Source organism: Rhinopithecus bieti, unplaced genomic scaffold (assembly GCF_001698545.2).
Source record: "Rhinopithecus bieti isolate Rb0 unplaced genomic scaffold, ASM169854v2 scaffold_33326, whole genome shotgun sequence".
NCBI lineage: Eukaryota > Metazoa > Chordata > Mammalia > Primates > Cercopithecidae > Rhinopithecus > Rhinopithecus bieti.
In genome coordinates this window covers 810,019-835,047 of record NW_016814921.1, presented here as the reverse complement: position 1 = coordinate 835,047, position 25,029 = coordinate 810,019, and the positions used below count along the sequence as shown (strand labels likewise).

The window sequence follows — 25,029 nt, the reverse complement described above, 5'->3', positions numbered from 1 at the left end:
TACTAACATTTACTAGATCTATACCCTTGGCTAAGTACCTCAGCTCTTCTGGAGCTTTTTGTTGTTTAATCTGTTAGAGATAAAACTGTGTTACCTACCTAAATGAAAGCTCTTGCTTTAGGTGTTTTGTAACTCTAGCTCTTCAATTCCACTGTTTACCCAATCTTTAAACTGGCCATACTGACTTCGCTAGATTTCGAGCCTGAGGTAATTATAGCTACTTTTGAATATTATTTTAGATCTTGCTATTTTAATTTTTTTATACTTAATGTGTGTACATAATACATATATATGTAATATAAAACATACATTATATATAACTTCATACACACAAAAAATACAAACATGTAAGGAATATAGTATAACAAAAATTACTTGCTGTGAATTTACCATTAGCTTAAGAAAGAACAATACCTAATATTTCTCTTAGGTATTATTAATATACCTCTTGTGTGCCTGTCCCTAATTGCATCCTTCCTGAGCTAATTTTTTGTAAACATAGTCGTCTTTCCGTGTTCATGGGGGATTGGTTCCAGAACATCTGTAGATGCTCAAGTTCCTCATATAAAATTGTGTAGTATTTGAATATAACCTACGCACATTCTCCTGGATACTCTTTAAATCATCTGTAGATTATTTGCAATACCTAATACAATGCCTACACATCATTCATGTGGACTTAATGCAGTACTTCGTAAATACAAGTTTTGCTTTTTGGAATTTGGGTGGAATTTTTTTTTTCCTGAATATTTTCGATCTACAGTTGATTGAATCCACAGAGGTTAGAACCTATGGCCCGACTCTAATATAGGTATAAATCATCTTCTATGAAAGCATCTGATCAGCTGTGACACGGGATGGGTATCTATTAATTATAAAAGGAGAAAAGATTCAAAACGACTACAGACTTAAACCATTATTGTGACTTTATTACAATAGTTAACAATATTTTAGTGGTATACAATCATACCACAATTACTCAAGCTATATATAGACAGGTATTATACAAGTCTACATTAAAAAAAGAAAAAGCAATTAATGACCTCCCCAAAAATCACATTATCAACAAGATTTTTTTCTAAAAGTTATGGCCAGTCACAAAAAAAATTCAGTTATTCTGCAAACATTTTAAAGATGCAGGAATTGTATTGCACATTATATAATTATAAACCATAACAAGATTTATATATTTTAATCTAGTTTTTCACAAAATTTACATTATCATGCAATACTTCACTGTACACAGAATGATGAGACTGAAATAAACCTGGATTAACTTACAAACTTTAATTATAATAGCCACAATATTTAGAATTATTTTAAAGTTATATTTAAAATTATTATACTAAAAAAACACTCCAGTGTAATAAAACTTAACAGACACAATCATAATTTGTTCAAAGATCAAATTACTTTTTAGTGTTCTTCTTTGTCTTTGCCTTTCTTTTCCTTTTCATCCTGTAGTGCGGTACCGAGCTTTTTGATAAGAACTGACAAAACCTTGTCCAGTGGATCCATGACTCCTCTTTGAAGCCATTTAGGAATAGTAGTCCTAGCATGATGAAAGCCCAATTTTTGAAGAATATAATCAACACCTACTGGATCAATCTTTCTTCCAGTCCAAGAAATTAACCTAAAATAAAAATTACAGTTATTATTAAGGAGTATAACAATGCCCTAGAGCACGGTTCTAATGGTAGGAAAAGAACATCACTAAGCCTCTGTAATATACTCAAGACAAAATATTTTCAGTAGGTACATTTGTATAATTGAGCCCATAATTCCTGGATTCACCATAATAATAGTATTCAAAAAATAATATATATATGATTATCTTTGACAACCTAAACACAGCAATAGTGTTTACTATATTTCATCCTGAATAATTTATTTTAGGCCTGTTATACAGTTATCTTAAACATATAAAAAGACATCTGGTTAATTTTAGTAGATTTCATAAGCATGTGGCATAATGGGAGAAAAAGGCTAAAATTTACTGAGTGCTATGTGCTAAACATATTTGAAGGGAGAACCATTTTTTCCCATTCTTGCTATTTCCTTATACGTGGAGAAACAGCTGTTACTGAAACACTCCTGGCCACCTTCTGCCCCTGTATGGATGATTTATCCAATAGGCAAAGTTAACAGAGGAAGTAACAGTTCAGTACCCTCCTCCCTGTTGGGAGCCCTTCATTTTAGTCTGTTCCTTCATGCCACAAGTTTTCAGGAGCAAGTCCCTAAACAGATTAGCCCTAGAGTATATTCTGTGTTGTTTGTGGCTGAGTACATACATGGAGCTGCTGATTGTACAACTCCTGCAACTCCCTATCCCGCCCTTCCCTGAAGTTCTGCATCGATGCCCTGCAGGTAGGACCAAACCCGAACTTTGTAGAAAGCTATTGTTGCCATATAGCTAAACCACATTTTTTTGTTATCAGCTTTATCCATATTAATCTCTCCCACTATTTCAGCTGGTTCTGAACTCAGGGTGGGGGTTGGGGGTGGTTAGGCATTTATCTCCTCAAACTCAAATAGTTATAAGCATTTTGCGTGAATTAACTCATTTAACCAGTGTAATGATCCTACAAGGTGGGTAATACCATTTTCCAAATTTTTCATGATCAACTGAGGCAGAGAGAACAGAGGGGTCAGGTCTTTTGGCCTAGCTCAGTCAGCTACTATGCAAAAGAGCTGGGCTTACAGCCAGAGCTCTTAAACCATGCTGTCTACCACTACACCACATTACTTAACTAGTTACTCTTGATAGTTTGCTAAAAAAAAAGGAATATAGTGACTATTTTTATGCTCACTTGAAACTAAATTCATTTTGTATTCAATTTAAATATATTATTTAGATTTGCAAATACAAAACAGATTTTACAAACCGTTTTCTGCATTAGGACCTCTGCAGTATTTTAACAGTTAATATTTCTCATGGGTATATGCACTATTAGTATCAAAGTGTTTTTCTTATTTAGTTACAACCAATTTTACTGTATACCAATTATTTATTAACACACGAAGTTACTACTTTCTGCCTATACAAGAGTCCTCACTGCATAATGGAGATTTTATTTTGGAATTATTTTGTGACATGAATATGTCTGAATAAAAACCTTATCTAAATAAAATCTATATCATTTTGCGGAATGTTGTGCTGGGATGTAATGGATTTTTTTTAATACTGTTATTTCAAGATTCAGACAGTTACAGCAAAGCAGATGAGATGAAAGGAAAAAAAAACAGGAAAGTGACCATGACTCAATAAGGGAACCTTAATCTGATAGTGTTAAATTTGAGATTTTAGGCATGGTTTTATAATGCTTAGTATGCAAACAGGGGCACTGTAACCCTGCAGGTTTTATTACAGTGTTATAACATATATCCAGCGAGAAATTAAAATAGTTCCTTAACAATTAAATATGACTTCTACTGCATCTTGTCATACTAAGTAACAAAACAGTTTACAGTAGCTACCTCAAACCCTGAAAATAACATCTTGGTGAGAAGGTGAAAAACTAATGGCAACAGTGGAAGGATAATTTTCTCATATTTTAGTGACTGACAGAATGTCACCCATTGAACAACTCATCAGTGCTGAGCTATTCTCAACGTTTGTACTTCATTCACCTTACCTAGAAACACAAAAGCAGAAAGCAGCAGCAAAGACAGCACACAGAAGCTATAGACATTACAGGAGACTAACTTCTGAATACATTTTTTGATAATCATATGTAACTTACATTATTCATAACTTTTCTCGTAGTAATCCCTTAGCATATGGGTAAAATGTATATACTCATTACTTACCTAAGAGTAGGTTCTAGATGCCATGTATTGCACATAAAATCTCTCCAGTCCACAGTAGTATAAGTGATGCTATCTTCTCTATCTTTATCAGAGGAATTGTCATCATGTATAATAATTGGACTTTTCTGTCCTGGTCGAGTAGATAAAATCCGAGGTGGAAAGATGGCTATAAGGAAAATTTTGATTAGTATTATACATTTATCTTAAATCACCATAAGAATTAGAACATCAGAATTGGTTTCATTTCTCATTTTATCTGTGACCTGGCCAAAGCCTCATTTAATTGCATTTCTTAAAAAAAATAGTTTAAAATAAGCCGTAAGTACCAATTATTGATATTTCTTGGAGATAAACAGTGTCAACATTAATGATAAAAAATGCTGAGATCAGTGACTTGATAGCAAGCCTATGGCACTGTAATTGATAGCTGCAGGTTTCCTAAAGAATGGCTGTAGGCAATTTTGTTTTGTTTTTTAACAGCTTTGAGATATAATTCATACACCATACCATGCATTAATTTGAGCTGTGTAATTCAATGGTTTTTGCATGTTAATGGCTAGATGTATATATATTTGAACAGTGGTACTAAAGAGGTTTTTATGTAAGCAAGCTTTTCACTTTAAGACAAGTCTTTTAATTGGCTATAATAATTAAATATAAAGTGGAATCTGAGACATAGGTATTAGGGTGGTGCAAAGGTAATTGCAGTTTTTGCCATTAATACTTTCATATGATCTTATTTAATGAATACAGCTTTCCTCTTAGGGCATTAGTTTCAGTACACAAACTGAATGTAAAATAATTGATTAATTAGGTAATACGTGTTATGTAGCTCTGGTTATAACTTGATTGGGAATGAGCCTCAAAATGAAGCTGTAGTAACCCACTACATAAGAACACAGATGCCCTGTTCAGTTGAGGCCTGCTCAGTTGCTGGGTCTTTATTACTGGTGGTGGTTACAGTGCTGCAATTTATTTTGATGTTCTCTAAATATGTTGATTCTGGTATAGTCTGACATGCTGTTAAGAATTTTCTTAGGTATGTTTGAGTATTTGGCCAAAACGAATTGCTTGTTGTTTGTAATAACTTTATTTATAATTGAAATCCTCACAGATATATTTTGTTATTGTAAATCCATCCCCTTTTCCCATTGAAATGTTTTATAACAGTTTATATTAAAACAGTCTTTTTGTTGTTGTTTTTTAGAAACACACATTGTTTGTGGCAGACCAAGATTAACACACTATTTCCTAAAATGACAAATGTTTCACATCATACCCAAGAGAAACAAATTTGTCAGGTTTTCAAATATAGGTAGACTAGAAAATAATTCTGAACTTCACAGGTTTATCTTGAATCTGTTTTTTTCTACATTAAGTTTAAATATTAAGGCACAAAAACAAAAGGATTACCACTGACTGGTATCTGTTGGGGCTGTATGTGAAGATTTTATCTACTTATATATAATATATAAGATTGCCTATTATACAGTTTCTGTCATTTTACTTGAAGTTTCTACTGAGGTCATATAGATTTCTACCAGCCATAATTATTGATTTTACTCTCTCACTGAATTTTGGGCACATCTCGATTGAATATTAATAAAACAGCATTTCAATGTATGCTATGCTACCTTTGTACTCTTTCAACATGGTCGTTTGATAATTTTTATTTTTAAAATATCTTCAGGACAAATTCTATATTTTTTCCTCATGAAGAAAATGAAACAGTATTATAGTGTGACTTAAACAAATTACATTTATTCCAAGCTATTTATTAGGAAGCACATCTGTGATTTTACCATTGTATATTTATAACGGTGCAATAAATATTTATTGAATGAATAAATGACTATATATTTTGTAAGCATTCCAAATCATTACATTTCACACTACCTCATTCTTTTCAACAGTTACAGAGTACTGTAATATATTAGCTAATTCCATATATTACGGTTGCCATACTTTTTTTTTTTTGAGACAGGATCTTACTCTGTCACTCAGGCTGGAGTGTGGTGGTGCGATTATGGCTCACAGCTCACTGTAGCCTTGAACTCCCAGGATCCATTGATCCTCCCACCTCACAGCCTCCCGAGTAGCTGGGGACTACAGGTGTATGCCACCACACCTGGCTAATTTTTGTGTTTTTCGTAGAAATGGGGTCTCACTTTGTTGCCTAGGCTGGTCTCAAAGCCCTGGGCTCAAGCAATCCATCCTCCTCGGCATCTCAAAGTGCTGGTATTACAGACATGAGCCATTGCCCCCAGTCACCATACATTTCTTAATGGGTAAACATTAAGTTACCAGTGTGTAAACCAATATTAGCAAGCTCATGAACTCAGATACCACCACTGAGATTTAAATAATTTATGTATTAAAAAGAAAAGGTTTTCTGCATTCCAAACATTTATCAGCTTAATTCAGTTTTCACAATTAGGTAAATAACTCATACTTCTTTATTATGTAGTTGTTTCTTTAGTCATTTCACTTTGATTTGCAATATTTCCTCACATTTTCCTATTTTTCAAGAATCTCCTATAAGGTCTAACTGAAAATGTACATAAGATAATGTATACAGAAACACTTTTTTTTTTTTTTTTTTTGAGACGGAGTCTTGCTCTGTCACCCGGGCTGGAGTGCAGTGGCCGGATCTCAGCTCACTGCAAACTCCGCCTCCCGGGTTTACACCATTCTCCTGCCTCAGCCTCCGGAGTAGCTGGCACTACAGGCGCCCGCCACCTCGCCCGGCTAGTTTTTTGTATTTTAGTAGAGACGGGGTTTCACCGTGTTAGCCAGGATGGTCTCGATCTCCTGACCTCGTGATCCGCCCGTCTCGGCCTCCCAAAGTGCTGGGATTACAGGCTTGAGCCACCGCGCCCGGCCTACACTTTGTAAAGTATAAAACACCATAGGTGCTGTATATATAGCAAGTACTCAGAAAGTCTGTGATAGTCTTACTAACGCTATTTACTGATATCTTCAACTCACAGAAGGAGATATATTCCACTCATTTTCTCATTAGACCATAACAATTCATGTAAATGGCACTGACAGTTGCCATTCCTGTAGCCTGAAAGAAAGAGTATTCCACCCACCTTTTTCTTTTTCTTTAAGATAAGCTGACACTAAATCATGAAGAAACATGATGAGCTCAGCATCCATAGTCACACAAATGTGGTCAGTGAACTCTGTCACCACACTACATTCTACTTTTGGCTTCAGGTTGGCATCTGCAATAATATGGTAAAAGATTTAATAAAATGAGTCATCTTCTTCCCATTAATAAGGATTTACATAGGTCTGCGTAAATGCATCCACATGAAATGCAACTGTAAAGAAATGAGTAATATCTGTATGTGATTCCTAGGATGATGATAGTTTATTAAGTACTTTCCTAGTACAGATTGAGTATCCCTTATCCAATTATGCTTGGGATCAGATGTCTTTCAAATTTTGGATTCTGGAATATTTGCATTATACTTACTGGTTTTAGAATTCCAATCCAAAAATCTGAAATCCTCCAATGAGCATTTCCTGTGAGTGTCATGTCAGTGTTCAAAATATTTTGGATTTTAGGGCATTTCAGATTTTTGGATTGGGGTGCTCAACCTATATATGCCATTTATTCCTCATAATAGTCCTATAAATGAAGTCCAATTATTATTCTTCATTTTACTGAGAGAGAGGTATAAGTTCGTTAAATAATTTTCCAGAGGTCATATAGTTGATAAGAAAATAAATCAGTTTTGCCTAGAAAATCAATTTCATTAGATATTAATATTTAAAAAAATCCATGGGAAGAAAGCAGTAGTTTGAAGTGGCTTTAGAATTTTCTTATTAACTTTCAATTGTTTTTCTACATACCCTGTAATGAAGGCTCCTGTGGTTCTTGAACATGAATGGATTTAAAGTCCAGCTGCATCCTTGGTAATGCAAAGATAGTCTCTGTTTCATGGTTGTAGCTAGAACCTCCTCTGAATCCACTCAACAAACTAGAATTCTTCACAGTAGTGCTATTCTCAGTGTTGTTAGCATCAACATTACGAAGTAGATTTAGCTCTACATGCATAATGATAGAGAGTCAAATTAATAGGCATTGACAAGCCTATATAGCTTTCAAGACCACTATAATATACAGAACTATTATTTCAAAAGTTGGAAAGAATCACATTATATATAGAGAGAGATATAGATACACTACATATATATGTATACAGATATATACATAGATACATATGTATATATACACACATATATATGTATATAGATATATGGAGTATATCAATATCAGTATCTCAATGTTGTCAAGACCAAAGCTTTATAATGGGATTTGTATAAACCGAATACATTCTAGCTTTGGTTTCTGGGATTTTAAAATGAATATTATTCTCAACTGAATTCATGTCTGAAGTTGGAATTTCACTAAGCCCAAAGGGCTCCATAGATTGAACACTTCACTCTTACAGAATTTGAGATTAAATAGGATCCTGGTCTTGAAATCAGGTAGAAGTACTGATTTTCCCCAACATATGTGCTATGATTAAACTATAGATCTTAGTTTTATAAAGATCTTTTATAGATCTTAGAATTATAATTATTTTTCTTCAGACAGCAGTTCATTATGCTAATAGATGCTTTAGAACACTCCAGCCATAAAGATCCCCCTTCCCCCAAATCCCTGTTTGGAAGGTAAAATAGTCAATACAGGCATAATCTTCTGATTCACTTTCTTATTCTCCTTTGTTCTAGGAACATTTTTAACAGTCTCTATTCAATCTGTGAGATGGCCTATTCCATGGTAACTGTTCTCATGGGGCCTAATCATCATCTTTTCCATTTTGAAAACAGGTCATTTTTAGCTGGGCATGGTGGCTCATGCCTGTAATCCCAGCACTTTGGGAGGCTGAGGCGGGTGTATCACGAGGTCAGCAGTTTGAGACCAGCCTGACCAACATGGTGAAACCCCGTCTCCACTAAAACTACAAAAATTAGCCGGGTGGGGTGGCACACACCTGTAATCCCAGCTACTTAGGAGGCTGAGGCAGGAGAATCGCTTGAACCTGGGAGATGGAGGTTGCAGTGAGCCAAGATCCAGCCTGGGCAACAGGGCAAGACTCCGTCTCAAATAAAAAGAAAAAAGGTCATTTTTATGTAAAACACTGAAAAGTCTCAACACCTCTCACTCTAGTCAGTTTTCCAATACACAGAGATAATTGGTAAAAGCAATACTATAAACCCAAATCCCAAAAGCGCCACAAAATAAGTTATCATGACCACACTATCACAAGACTGTTGTATCTATCTAATCAAATAAAAAAAAAAACAACAACAACAACTATCAAAAGCACTTTCTTTTAAACTTACAACTTGATAGAATCATAATATTTGGTTTCATTTTGTTCTAGCTATCTGAACTTTAAGTTTGTGGTATTCCACTATTTAATTGTTTAACAACCTCCCCAAACCTCCATTTTTTAGCATTACTAGGATAATATTTTTCCAGAATCATTTCCTAAATATTTTCTATTTCTCAATGTAATAAACTTAATTTCAAAGCCAATTTTATTTAGAATGTTTTCAATTACATCTAAAATAATTTGAGTCCATGAGATGCCGCATTACCAGGGTGGTATTAAATAATTATTACTTGTGTCAGCCAGCAAGATTAAAATGAAAATTGTTTAAGGAAAGGAAAACACCGTCTCCATTTAAATTCTAAACACAGTCAACAGAATCCAAAATGGAAAAAACAAAATAAATCTCTCCAAAGACTCAAAATTTTAACCTTCATTCCTTGTGGCTGTAACATAATTGAACCATTCTTTCACACTTGCTACTCCATGGGGTGGATTTTCATGGCGACGCCTTGTTATCTTGGTTATTGTTGCCATAGGACTTTCCAAAGCACCACATGGTTTGGTAACCATAGTATTATGACCCAGATGAAAATCTAGTGTTTGTACAATATATGTAGAATGATCACTGGAGCCTACAACAAAATAAAAATACTTTTTAAAGCAATAAACCATATTTAGATTCAAGATGATAACTGTGGCCTCAGAGCTATAAATTCAGTTGTCATATATAGGAAGGCTATAAAAATGAAGAATAAATGAGGATTAAAACCAAATAATTCACAAATAATTCTATTAGTGGTAACTGGATTTGTCCCTAGTTAGATGAAGAGCATCAAACATTTTTTTCCCTCATAATGTAGAAACCACCAAGTGGAAAAGTAAAGCTCAAAGGAAATGGGTTTATCACTGTAGAGATAAAAGCACAGCCTTGCCTATATATTTTATAAGACAGTCTTGACTGGCAAATAATTTCCACACTACCACTATGTTGCCTTCACTTCATGTTTTTATAAGAAAGATTACAGTAATTATTACCATGACTATGTTTAGCCACAGCAGCAGAAACTTTAATTGCCTAAGAAACATGGAGTAAGATGGCAAGTTCAGAAATTAACATGTTCCAGACATTATAAATATTAAGTCATTGGCAGTGAACTCCTTAACATGTCAGATACATGAGAACAATCAGAGATGGACTTCAGAAATATAATTGTCATTTATAGTCATAACAAGATAGGAGAAAGTAAAAGCTAGAAATGCGTCAGTTTACCATCTTCCCAGATTTTCTGAGCTTCAGTCCAAAAAGCAATATTTGGTTCTTCTAAATGAAAAAGGGCCCAAGATTTTGAACGGAAATTTGGACCATGAAAACATGCCAGTGTCATATGATTTCCATGTAAGCTCATTGATCCTCCAAATTGCATTCCATCTTCTGGTAATGGAATCTGAAATAAGGATATGTGGCATCCTGATACCACCTTCAATACTCCAGGCCAGTGTCGATGATGTGCTGCATCAAGCACTGTAAGAAAACCAAAAAACACATAACCTGAAGTGCCTAATGGGTACCCTTGAATAGGGTAGAGTGAGGCAGCAAGTGGCTACTTTCTATAGTCTCAGGTAAGGGATGAAAACAGTGTCCAGTGCCTGTTTAAGCAAATAGCTAATAAAAAGACATTCTAGGAAAAGACGCTGCATGAGGATGGATATAACTAAGGAAAGCAGTAACTTTCTAAAAATAACTTAAACTAATATATCTGAGGCTGGGTGCAGTGGCTCACGCCTGTAATCCCAGCACTTTTAGAAACCGTAGCGGGTGGTTCACTTGAGCTCAGGAGTTTGAGACCAGCCTGGCCAACATGGTGAAACCCTGTCTCTACTAAAAATACCAAAATTAGCTGGGTGCGGTGGTGCACGCCTGTAGTCCCAGCTACTTGGGAGGCTGAGGCAGGAGAATTGCTTGAATCCAGGAGATCGAGGTTGCAGTGAGTGAGCTGAGATCATGCCACTGCACTCCAGCCTGGGTGACAGGGGACAGAGAACCTGTCTCAAAAAAAAAAAAAAAAAACAGGAAAGAAGAAAAAACCGAAAACCTAATATGTCTGTAATGATTGAGTTACAAAGTACTTGCATGAAATTTTATGTAATTTCTTATTATAACTCTGTAAACTAGATATTTCATCTTGACTGATTTCAAGTGAAGAAGCAGAAGAACAGAGAAGTTAAGTGAACCAGTAACTGGAAGACCTAGAAATCAAATGCATACCCCCTTATTTTAAGTACTGCTTTTAAACTCTTATATTCCTTTGCTACTCAAAGCAAGGTCAGAGGGCCAGCAGAATCAGCATCACCTGGGAGTTTGTGAGAAATGCTAACTCTTAAGTCCACCTGTGCCTACTATATCAAAATCTATATTTCAGTAACATCTCCAGGGGTTTCAGATGCATGTTAAAGTTTGAGAAGCACTAATCAAACATACAAGGTATATTTTCCATTTTTTCCAGTAACATTCCTTTTGGCTGTTTTCCATACCTCTCACCCATAATCCAACCAAAGATCATGAATTGCATTCAACTATTATGTTTTCCTTTAAACAATTCCTAAGCCTTTATGTTTGTTTTTTTGTGACGAGGAGTTTTTTTGAAGAATCCAGGCATTTTGCAGAACATCCCTCAATTTTTATATGCCTAATATAAATTCTAGTTTAAAGGAAATACATGGACTAAAGGAAAAACATAAATGACAACACAGGAAGTAACTGAAAAAGATTTAGAAGGCAGGGCATTCTTTAGGACAGTTGGCTACATCTCCTCAACAAGTCAATTCATATAAAAAATGAACTGTGCTAAATTAAAAGAAGGCAAAGGAACATAACCACATTTAACCTGTGATCTTGGATTGGATAAACTGGTTTGGACAGAACCATTATAGAGGACATTTTTAGATCAATCATGGAAATCAATGTGTTTTGAAAGCTAAAGGAGATAATTAGCAAAATGGAAAGTTGGAGATTGTTGACATACAAAATGGTATGATTTTGATATTTTCTTAAAATGTACACATATATACAGATACATAGAAAAACATCTGGAGGTATATGCTCTAAGGTGTTCACAGTGATGTCAGAGTGGAACATGATGGTTTTATTTTTTGCTTCTCTTGTGTATTCTAGTTTCTTTTCAGTGTACACATATTACTTGTGATAATAAAGTTACTAAAAAGCTATCCTCATTCTGACTGCTACTCACCACTTACACCTCTATCATCCTAGTGAAAGCCATCATTTCTTGCCTGGACTCTTGCAATGGCTTCCTTACAATAATGATGTAACTATGTATGTAACAATGGTAATGGTAACTATTGCAGTGGTTTCCTTCCATTCTTAACTGCCTATAGTCTGTTCTTCACACAGTAGCCAGTGTGAGCTTTAAAAGGGAGTATTTTTTAAAAAAGGTAAATCAGATATCAGATCTGTTTAAAACTCTCTGATAGCTGACCATCATATTAAAAATCTTATCTGGGGTATACCTCTGTGAATTCATGTCCAACATTTTCATACTTGCTCATTTCTGTTCCAGCTACAGTGGCAACCTTAATGATCCTCAAGCCAAGTTTGTTCCTACTAGGGGAACTTTGGACTCAATATCCCCCTATGCCTGGAACTCTCTTCCCCCACATCTTAGCCTTGTTCTCTCATTCACATTTCCACTAAAATGTCACTTCAGAAAAGGCCTAAATGATCACACTTTCTAAAATAGCTGTCCTCACATTTAATCATTCTCTGTATTCTTCCCCTGTTTTGTTCTTTTGCTTATTAGCACTTCTCTCTAACTGAAATTATCTTACATATTTAGTTAGTAAATTTATTAGGGTCTTTCTCTCCCATTAGAATCTATGCTTCATGAGGGTAGTGATTTTATCCATCACTAGATCTCCTGTGCCTAGAATGGTGCCTAAGCACATGGTTGTAGCTTAATAAATATTTGCCAATTGAATTACTAAGTGAAAATAATGATCTGCTTAATACCACTCACCTAGTAAATCCAAATTGAGATATTCTGACTCCATAGACATTCTAAACCAAAACATGATATTGTCATAAATAGTATTCAAGAGTGTGGAGTGAGTATGGATGCAGATGCACTGCAGCAGAGGGAAGAGATAACAAATGATGTCTTCCTAAATAATGGCCTCTAATTCCATTGGCAGGTAGAAAATCTGGCCCTTTGCTAACTGAGTGGGATAAAGAGCCTGTGGGCTATTTTCTAAGTCGGGCATACAGATTATTATTTTAAATTAAGAATGTAACATATTTAGTGAAAGATAAAGCATATATAAAAGCTTAATTCTAATTCTTACATTGTTCTTGTGAACTTTTTTCTAGGTTGCTAGTCATTGTCTTTGGTGGAAGATAAGGAACTGGTCCCCAGGTAGACAGAGCTCGTTTGCTGGTATCAAATTGTTGTGTGAAAAATTCCTGGAGTTTCATTCCTATTTTTATCAGATCTGGTGTGGTTGATCTTGATATCATTACTTGGAAAATATCCCACTTCAAATCTCCATGGACGAAAATCTCACTAGAGCATAAAACAGAATCTTTGTCATATGTCTTACGGAAGGTACTCAAAAGTACAAGAAACATTTTCTTCCCCACCCAGCTTTTAATTTGTATTAATTGCATAATAAATAAGAGTTTTGTAAGAAAAATTGCTGTTTTCTCACCAGATGATAGACAATATGTTGAGAACAGTCATGTAAATTGTCCAAAAAGCAATCCTTAATAAATACCTTTTATCAGTTATGCTTGAATCCAATGTATTATACAAGTTTACTTTCCATTCATCCTGAAGCTTAAGATCAGCATTACTGAAGATGCCCATGAGGATACTTGAGCCCATGTAATCAACACGAGCTTCAGTAGAACCCATAGTAATCTGAATTTTGTGACTGGGTTGCTGATTTGGATGTTCAGAAATATGAGCTAAAATAGAAACAATAATTTTCACAGACATGTCCACAGGAAAAACTCATGAGAGTCAATTTCCAAAAGCGTTTTTTTGGTGTCTATCTATCTATCTATCTATCTATCTTTCTTTCTTTCTTTCTTTCTTAAGGATATGTTAGATCAGTTGTAAAATTTCAACATACCAACCATCTCCAAAGCATTGACATCTATGGTCCCTCCAACTACTCCTCCTTTAGAATCTAATTGTGATCTTCCCAGACCAACAGACATGCTAATCTCTCGATCACGATTACTTCCTACTGACAGACGGCCCTGGCTCTTCAAACCACTAGTTGTCCAACTAAAAAATGAAAAAAAAGGTTATTAGATATATAGTTTCCTGGGTCATGAATTAAAACAGGATTTAAATTAAAAAGGAGTTAAATCGGTTTATTTAAAAGGTCAAGTTTGACAATGAAACAACATACTTTTTATAAAAACTATGTGGTAAATATCTGAATATTAACATTGATAATGAAGCTTTACTCCTCGCTAGAAAATTACCCTGTTCTCTTTGAGTCCCTTTTTATAGAACATATATTTCATGCTGTTTTATATTGCAGTATCCTTAGAATTAAGCCGTTTTCAGGATAAAACATACCGTTTATCTACTATCTTTTTCAAATATTTAGCATTCAAAAAAGGTTCTGAATATCTTTACTACAATAGAAGAAAAATTACAAAAAGTGATTAAATATATTTCCTTTGTATCTGAATAGCTTACGTTGTATTTCCCATTACATTACTCATATTCATTTGAACGTTTAATTGCTTCAAGTTGATAGCAAACACGACAAGTGTTTCCCATGGGGTCCCTTGTTGGCTTGCTGCTTTGTTTGATTTGTTAAAAGGAGTTGATGTTTTGAAAGTGAATCTAAAATAGAAAATCAAATACATGTTCATTCACATAAATGCCAAGCTACTTACAAAGCAAAACTATTTTATCGCTATAATCCAAAAGTAAAATATAATATTCTTGTATGAGAATCTAATGTTTAATAGTTATATTGCCTCTAAAATAATAGTTACCATTTACTAAATGTTTATAAGTGCTGGCAGCTTTACCTCTTGAAAGCTCATAAAATTATGTATGGCCCCCATTTTATATGAGGAAATTTTGGTGTGCACGGGATATAGCAGCACAGATCATGCATCACCCTAGGATTTTGTTTGTTTAACAAAGAAGAAAATCATAAGGTGCCAAATACAGGACTCAAAGGCAGAAACCATTCAGAAATGCAGACGCCGGTTGGGGTACCTGTTTTGTGTTCTTATGGACTTAGTATGTATCTTGAATCCTGCATTTGCTCATTATATTTTAATCTTTTGACAAGAACTACATCATTCATTTTTATACAGTCAGGCACAAGTACTAGCCCAAGGCCAAACCCATATGGAGCACACAAACAATATGCTAATTACTCTCCCCTTATCCATTTGCAAACCTACTGGCCATCTAGCTGTCTTGATGGCAATACTTTGAAATGTTTGTTTTGTTGTTTTTACTGTGTTTGGGGATTTTTTTTTTTTTTTTGACGTGTCATAAAAACCTCAAGAGTATATTTGCCTATAGTTAGGGCTGAAATCTGAGAGTAACTAAAACTTTATCCTGAGAACACTGTAGGGCTACTGATAACAAAAAGAGCAGTGTTACCTCTTCGAGGAACTGAAGAATCAGATACGCTCCTTGATCTTATGGAAGCTGGGGATTTTAGGCTCTGTCCTACTGTCCCTGGTGACATGGTACTGTTTGTCATATGCTCATTGAACACATTAGGTGACTGAGGCATGTGGGTGAAGGAGGCTGACTGACTTGGCTGCTCCCAGGTCTTGCAGTAAGCTTTTCTTGATGATTCAGGGGAAAGGTGCTGGCTTACACCTTCAATGGAATCTGGTGTCCCTGGGCCAGATGCTAGTAGAAAACACACAAAACAAACAAAAAATCCAAAGTAACAGGGTAAAATCCCTAAGTTATAAAATAATTTCACCCATCCATCATTTCTAATCACATTACATATTCCTTCTAGTTCTCTATTTAGCAGCTGTGCAGCAATTTACAGTTTGCAAAGAACATTCCAGTATTTTGTTTAAACTCCATGAAAAGAGCAAAACAGGAGCTCTGGTCCCAGTTTACAGGTGAGGGAATACACTTAGACTTAGGGTTTCTCATATTTACCTCAGTATGTAACTGACTCTACTTTTCATTTCCAAGAATCTCTTGATTTTATTACCTACAACAATATCTAAATCCAGCAGACAAATGCAGGCAAGATAGTAACATGTCCCTAGCATCTTCTGTTTCCCATGCTTAATTAACCATGATTAACTTGGATATTTAAAAGGATTACAGAGTAATCATTATAGAATAAATGTACTAACAAATTTACTAATTTACAAATTTACTAATTTGTTAGGATAGTTATAGAAAAAAGTCAGCTAGAATGGAATCTCAAAGAAGACAAGACTTTTTGTCTGTTTAGTCCTCTGATATATCCTCAGTGCTAATATATTCCTTGTGGTTGGCATACTAGAGGGGCCCAATGGACATTTCTTGAATGACTGAATGCGTCACATGATACACCCTACCAAGTAAGATCACATTTGTGTTATCAATTGTGGGTCTTGCTGCTACTGTAACCAAAATTAAAATTACATAACAAGCTTACTTGGCAAATTTATAGTTTGGTCTCCAAGGAATAGACGTCTTGCAATACTTCTTCTATACCATGCTCTTGGAAATGCCAGAATTTCACTGAGTCGGCGCATATCATATTTAAACGAGGCAGACCCTATATCACAAACAGCTGATACATAAATAACATTTGTTAGTACAGATTTCTAAAACCTTTAAGGTTTTCACATGCTAGGTATAAGACAGGGTTATTATAAAGCTGAATTATACTTAAGTTACGTATTATGATTAGTAAGTGACATGTTCTTGCACAAATTACAAAAACAGCATATTCTAACATTGTTAGTACCATTTCCCTTTTTTGAGGTGATGGCAAGTTGGAATTCTATTATCACTTTATCATGAACTCCTCAGAGAAGTCCTAAAGATCAGTCTGATAGCCAGCTTTCAATTTTAATACAACAGTCTTTTCTATTATGGAAAATGAATAATCAGGATGAGCTGATATACAAATTTTCTCAAAAGGAATTGTAAACCAAATAGTTGTGTGGCAGGGACTACTATTTTCCTATCAGACTGATAGCAGTGACTTTAGACAAAAAACATTTTGATGGCCTTCTTCCAGAGTTCTGCTCTGGAGCATTCTTCTACTCCTGTTGTATGTGCTCTTCTATTCTTCTACCATAGTTTCTATAGGGTTTACATGCCAATGACTCCCACAGCTAAAACTTGTTTTTGTCTGAGCCCATACCTACACAGCCATAGTCCCTAAGTCAATTGTCTACCAGAACCTTCCACCTAAATGTCCTATAGACATTTCCTTATTTTCTAAATTAATGGCTTCACTGCTCCTTCAGTCATCTAAGCTAAAAGTTTGAGGCATTCTTGTCTCCTCTATTGCCCCTAATACAATTTGTACTCAAGCTTATGGATTCTCTTCTCTCTCTCTTCAACCCACTCCTCATTCCCTTTTCTCCTTTTTTTACTGCCACAGTTCATGCTCTCATCTGCTATTGCATGGTCTATTTCAGCAGCCTCCTCAAGCATCTTTTCTTTCCTATCTTTCAGGCTACCATCAACTCTCTTTCTAAAACACCATTCTGAAGCATCACCCCATTTCTTAACCTGTAGTGGCTTCTCTAATGGCTTTTAACACAGCAATTCTGATTATGCCGAAATAATCAGAACCCAATTCTTTAGCTTCCATATGATATGAGTCCTTACACAATCAGGTCCTATTTTATCAGCTTTGCCTCTAGCCTCTCTCTTTCTGGCTCCATCTACTTTGTACAACCAATTAAATGTTCACTAATACCCTATGCTTTAGTCACAGCAAATCAAAGTATATGATCCAGAAGCATACATTTTGATGCTTCTGTGCCATTGAATACCATGTTGCTACCTCCAAGAATATTCCTACTCATTTTTCAAAATGTGGGCCAAATAACATTTCCTATGTGAAGCCTTTTCTGATTTCTCATACAAGACAGAATTTATTGTTTCCTCCTCTTTATATAAAGCTCCATTATAGCATTCATTATCCTGGACTCATTCATTTGTCTACACGTAAGACCTTGTCTTATTCATGCCTGTTCCCCTCAATCACCTAGCAATCTGAGGTAAAAGTTTACCCTAAAACACAGGCTTAATATATATTTGCAGAATATAGGGTTAAGTGAACATACTGTATTTATTTGATTCATAATTATGAAAGCTTTTACTCAGTATTCTGGATTCTTCAGAATGTCTATTTGCATTTAATTTTAAATACTCAAATCACAATGTAAAGGAAATGAATGATTTGCCCATAGTTATATAGCTGTTTATAAAACCAGCAATATACATGCACACAATTCAAGGTCTTCTGACGTCAAGTAAACATTTTTAAACATCACTCATCCCGTTTTAGTGTTTTAAGCATTTATAATTAGAAAAACACAAAGAAACTGTACCAATTCATGGTGGAGGAAAAGTGAAGAAAAGAAGCAACTTTTACTGATGTAATTGGGCATATTTGGACCTTGGGTGATATGTCTATTTATCTAGAAATTATATTCCTAACATTGATTACTTGGATTGAGATAGTACCATAGGCTGGGCATTCCTCTCCTTTATATCAGCTTATCACTGAAAGCTTAACATTAAGTGACTTAATGTTTAAACACTACTAAAACAGAGGCCATTATTTTGGAAAACAATATTTTAATTTAAAAACTGTAAAATTGAGTACCAGATATATTTATTAATGTAGTGTCCATTTTGCTTGTAGACTTGCTTACAGACTGACTTTCAAAAAATGAGGCACCTCCTGAACGCCTGATCCGTGACAAACTCACTTTTACAAACTCAAGGTTTATACTGAGTGAATCTTTTCGACCAGTGACTGAAGTGGGCTCCTCATCCACATTGCCTTTAAAACAAACAAACACAACCCCCACATCTATGTATACATATATACACACAGCTGTCTAGTTAGGTGAAAATTATCTAATACACTGTAATATGCCATGAATTAAAATCACTTGAGGTAAAAATTTAAGCAGAGTGATCTAATGAGCATTAGCTTTCCTAACAACAGTTTAAGAGGTTCAAACCCATAAACATAATTGGTGATTTTTACAGCCCTTCTCCAACAATAGCAACTAGAATTGACATGGAATATATGTTTTCATCATTTATTTAAATACAAGTCAAGAGTTAGTTACTAATAAGCTTTTATGCATTTGCAGTGGTTCATCTGCACTTCAAAGTGACAATGAAATTTGATTTCACTAAATGGCTGACTTAAATTATAGTCTCTTTTTAAATTAACAAATGTGACCCATGCACTTTAAAATTTTACTTTATATACAATTTGTTATGTAAATGGACAGTGATTTGCTAAGACATTTAAACATTTCAGTGACATAAGTAATCTCTGATATCCAGAGATTACTGTGCTGTGTATATCACTTAGAAAATATTCTGAATTTTAAAATTCTTGTATAATTAATTCACCTGAATTACTTATTGTATATGTATACTTATGTAAATATGAGATAGGTATTATCAAAGAGGAAAAATATAAAAGTGATCTTGGGTATGTCCCTTATGATTTATGAAAATAAAGCTTGGAAGTTTGAAAACATGCCGTAAATCTGAAAAACACATGAACATGCAAAGTATACCTAATCCTCCTGATCCAGGTGTAAGGCCAGAAACAGCAGTTTTTTGTTTCCCTGCTCCATATGGATGAAATACATAAAGGGAAAAGTCAGACATGCATGCAGTGAAGCTCAAGCCAGATGAACTACTGCTGGAACTGGTCAGGTCTGACTGACTACTACTATGTCGACTTCGGCCAAGAGGGCTGCCTAATCCTGATGAACCTACAGTGAGCACAGGAAATTGAAAATATAAGCCACAAGAAAAAAAGGCCAGTCAATAATATGTTCTTAAGAACCAAACATGACTTCAGAGTAAAATGAAGACACTCAAACATATCAATAGATTTAACAGATCAATAGATTTAAATCCTTAAAACTGAAATAAAGACTTAGGTGTATTTACCAATTAATTTACACCAGGGTTGAATACTCTGTTCATCCTTAAAACAATTATTTTTATATATATGTTTGGCCTACTGCATGGTTTCCTATTTTCTCCTTGACTCCTAGAAGCAGGCAGTGGAAGAGGCCCAAAATAGCTGGGGCTTAAGCAAAAGGGGAGGAGAACATACTGTAAAAAATCTATATCATATACTTGGAGTCCACATTTCAGTAGATGCAGTGGAAACAGGGCAAGGTATGCAAATGCAGAAAGTAAAAAGATCTCGTGTGGACAGCCAAGTGTCCTTGTTGGTAACATTTACTAGGGATCGACAGGTAAATTCCAAAAACATTAAAAAAAAAGAGACCATTTGAATAGATTATTAAATGATTTTGCTGGTGATTCGAAAATGTATGTCCAGACCAGACCTCCTTTGGATTTATATATTACAACTGCCTACTTGACCTCCTATTAGAATGGCTCACAGGCATTTAAACCGAACTGTACTCTTGATCTTTTTCCTTGAATTTGCTTTTCTTCCAGTGGGCCCCATCTCCAGTAAATGAATACATCATGAAAATAGCTCAACCAGGCTGGGCGCAGTGGCTCATGCCTGTAATCCCAGCACTTTGGGAGGCTGAAGCGGGCAGATTATGAGGTCAGGAGCTTGAGGCCAGCCTGACCAATATGGTGAAACTCCATCTCTACTAAAAATACAAAAACTAGCCGGGCGTGGTGGCATGCGCCTGTAATCCCAGCTGCTCAGGAGGCTGAGGCAGGAGAATTCTTTGAACCCAGGAGTTGGAGGCTTCATTGAGCCGAGATGGCCCCACTACACTCCAGCCTGGGCAACACAGTGAGACTCCATCTCAAAAAAAAAATAAATAAATAAATAAAAAGAAAATAGCTCAACCAAAACCTAGGAGTTATCTGTCATCTTTCCTACTCCTGACTGTCTGTCATGCAGTTTATCATTCATCATTTCTATATCTCAGGCATATAAAGTCTGTCCATTTCCTTCCATCTCACTGCTGCCATTGTAGCTTAAGCAATTATTAACTCTGCCTGGACTACAGAAACAGTTCTCCTTGCCTCGTCCTACTCCAATCAACTACCGCACTGCAGCTGGACTGGTATTCTAAAAGTATGTACGTGAATCATATCCACTCCCTTGCTTAACCTTTCAGTGGCTTTCCCACATGAGTTGACTCTTTCCTATCTCTCTAAACCCTTCTTATCCCAGTCTCCACACTTAACAATGGCTTTTTTTTCCTTTTTGTTATTCAGAGTTGCCAAACTGTTTCTTCTTTGTGTATTTTGTATTATCTCCCAGGAGCGTCCGTTCCCCTAACTCTGTGCTTGGCTAACTCATACTCACCTCACGTTTCCATTTAAAATAAGCTTGTCTGCTGGGCTATGATTTGTTTCTCCAAATTCAGTTTAGGTTCCACATTAGTAAGTATGAACCACGTCTATTAGCTAAGTTCACTATTACTATGCCCTAGCACTGACCCAGACCACAAAGATCCTTTGAAAGAATGGATATTGTCACAACCTATATATTCTCATCATCATTCCTTGAATATTTTATAATGATCAAATGAGGGGTGCTATTCATTTCTGTTGTTTTCTAAGGAATCATAAAATTTGGGCATAAAAAAGTGTCTCATTTCATATTCCTTTCACTACCTATTCCTAGCATGGTGCATATATACTGCTATAATAATTTAAGTGCTAATAATTTATGACATTAGGACAGTTTGTCATTAAGAAAAAGATTAACATTCCAAAAGAGAAATGGGCATGGGCATGGGCATATATTTACCACTCCCAAGAAATAGCTAATGAAGTAATAGAGTACAGATTAATAAAATCCAATTTTAATCCATCACATTGACAATGATTAAAATTAAATTTAAAGCAGTGTTGGGAAGAATACAATGAACTGGTGTCCATACACACTGTGGTGAGGGTGTAGAAATGTTACAGTCTTACCAGAAAGCAAATGTATCAAACACTTTCAAAATGTTCATACTTCCTAACCTAGAAATTCCACTTTTAAGAATTTCTCCTAAGAATATGTATTTGTTTAAAAATATTTACATATAAAGATGTTGACTTTAGTATTATTTTGAAAGCAAAACAGTCCATGGAATCTCAAGTATATGATCAAACTGATGGAATATCTTACAGCCATTACTTTTAGAGATGAATATTTAATAATTTAGGAAAATACCTATGATATTTTAAATTTTAAAAGTTACATAGAAGAGGCCATATTTCAGTTTTGCCTTGGAAAATATTGTATCACTATAGAAATGTTGTAGTGTTATCAGAGATAACACTGGTTATCTAGGATAAAGGGATATTCTCATTTTCATTTCACCTTTAGTACTCTTCATTTTCTATAATGAATAGTGAGTGTAAATTTTATAATCAGAAAATGTTTTTCAAAAACCAACACTACCACTTACAATATTTTGTTGACAACACAACTCCAACAGCAATATTTTGGAGCTAAGTACTAGATAATGGGTGACCACATTAGCAAAATCTTTATTTCTAAGATATCAACCTTTTTGTTTTCCAATTTTGTTGTGAAAACTGAGATTCACACAGCAAAACAAATGATTTCCTGTAACAATTTCCCCACTAGTACAAGTAAATACTGTGTTCAAGATATAATTTCAATTTTTCAAAGATGAATTTTGGGATGCTTTCTCACAAGCCAGTTTGTAATAATTTTTCCAACTGATGCTTGATAAGATTATTAGAATAAAGATTTGAATCTAAGATGACTCTCAAAAAGTAGGACCCAAAACCTGAGCTGTATTTCCTTACAAATCAGAAAGGTAATTCGCCCTCCACAGTCTTCTTGCCTCTCAAAAATGGAATTTGGGATTTTATTTTTTTCACTCTTAATGCAAGCTTTCTCAGCCTTGCCATTATTGACATTTTCAACCACATAATTCTTTGGGAGTGGAGGGGGTTGTCATATATACTATAGAATGTTTAGTAACATCTCTGGCTTCCCTTCTAGCTGCCAGCTGTAAACCCTCAGTTATGACTATCAAAATTGTCTCCTAATATTGCCAACAAGATAGCTCCTGGTTAAGAACCACTATTTTAACTATATTCCAGTCTTATCAGTTTTCATTCAGTCTAGTCTCTTTTTTTCAGAGGTATTCAATAAAATCTTTACCATTTGCATGTGTGATCTCTGTTTCATTTTTAGGGCAGAAATGGCACCCAGCTTTAACATAGTGAGGAATGCCTATCATCTCAGGAAATCAATTATATTTTAAAAACAAAACCTTTATGAAACACATATTTGAGTTAGATAACCAAATTTGCCCTTTAAAAATACATATGCTACTGCTACTTGATACAGTTTTCACTCAGTGTGATAAAAAATCCCTGTAAGGTAACACTATGTTTCTTATTTTCCATTTATAATACTGATTACTCCTGAATGTCAAGTATAGCTTAAGATAAAAGATATTCAAAAGTACTTGAATGTGTGAATTATTATATAGTAGTTATGTCATAGTGCTTGTAGTATGTACATTCAAGCCAAATTCAAAATACTGTCTAATTGCCATTCAGCTAAAAATAGAAACCAAAGGGTACTCAAGTTCAAGTAACACATGAAGTATACTCAAAACATTGGTCTACTATAGATTTCTTTCTATAAATAATCCTCAGATATTCCCCTTTTCCAAATATATTTTAAAATACGTATTAATTACTATTAAAATATTCATTTAAAAATAGTATTTGGTTTTATACTAGAGGAATAAAAGAACATTATCTATACCTGGTATTCCAGTTTTGCTAGCAGAAGTCTTTGTTCCACTCTGAGTAGCATTACCTCCAGGGGATAAAGTCTCTGCAGGATATGTAGTCCCTAAAGTCTCCAGTTCTCCTCGGTTTGAAGAAAACACCAAATCCAGGGATGGCAGCTTTAACATGCATTCTACTCTTGATACTGGTAAACAGCTAAATTTTATCTGTGAGGGCTAAAATAACAGAAAAGGTTTCCAGGAACTCGATAAATGAAAAGTTTTAAATGGAAATAATATTGAAATGTTCAAATAAACTTAAGAAACTTTTTTTTTTTTAACAGAAAGAAATGAAGTATATCACCTGAACTCATACATAACCCACAACATCTACAGGGAAGTTAAGAAATTTCACTTTGGATTTCAAAAGTTACATTTAATTTCCATTTCTGTCTACGTATATTGATCATGTTTACTCATTTGATACTTAAGATTTTGTTTATTGTCCTAGCTTTTTTAAACAGAAGCATGATATAAAAATCAAAATGTATAAACAAAATACTATCATTTTAAAAAACCTAAATATTTGAGGAGCCATCTCAGAACAATAAGACGGTTGTCCCTTGAACACCACAGGTTTGAACTGTACTGGTCCAATTAACATACGGATTTTTTTCAGCCAAACATGGATTGAAAATACAGTATTTGGGATGAAAATCCCACATATACAGAGGGCTGTCTCTTTTCTTTTTTAGTAATTCCTCAGGGCTGACTGCGGGACTTGAGTATGTGTGGATTTTGGTATACATAGTGGGGGGCAGGGGTAGTGCTAGAGCCAATCTCCTAAGTATACGGAGGGACTGTATTTAGATATTTAGATAGTTCAGAACCTTAAAATATTTATGCTTATATTAA

The 25,029-nt window shown here is 34.8% G+C and overlaps 1 protein-coding gene across 1 annotated transcript in view; it reads right to left on the bottom strand.

Annotated features, from left to right (window-relative positions):
* Window positions 1-908: 908 nt before the first annotated feature.
* The window catches only part of BLTP1 (bridge-like lipid transfer protein family member 1), a 233,207-nt gene continuing 209,086 nt past the window's right edge, over window positions 909-25,029 (bottom strand). Inside the window, 16 exon segments of the mRNA XM_017852605.1 lie at window positions 909-1,633; window positions 3,811-3,976; window positions 6,906-7,040; window positions 7,675-7,869; window positions 9,596-9,799; window positions 10,438-10,689; window positions 13,527-13,744; window positions 13,956-14,148; window positions 14,316-14,473; window positions 14,897-15,038; window positions 15,041-15,046; window positions 15,827-16,084; window positions 16,839-16,976; window positions 19,035-19,214; window positions 19,972-20,172; window positions 24,150-24,351. Coding sequence (XP_017708094.1) covers window positions 1,417-1,633; window positions 3,811-3,976; window positions 6,906-7,040; window positions 7,675-7,869; window positions 9,596-9,799; window positions 10,438-10,689; window positions 13,527-13,744; window positions 13,956-14,148; window positions 14,316-14,473; window positions 14,897-15,038; window positions 15,041-15,046; window positions 15,827-16,084; window positions 16,839-16,976; window positions 19,035-19,214; window positions 19,972-20,172; window positions 24,150-24,351 — 2,865 coding nt within the window. The 3' untranslated portion in view covers window positions 909-1,416.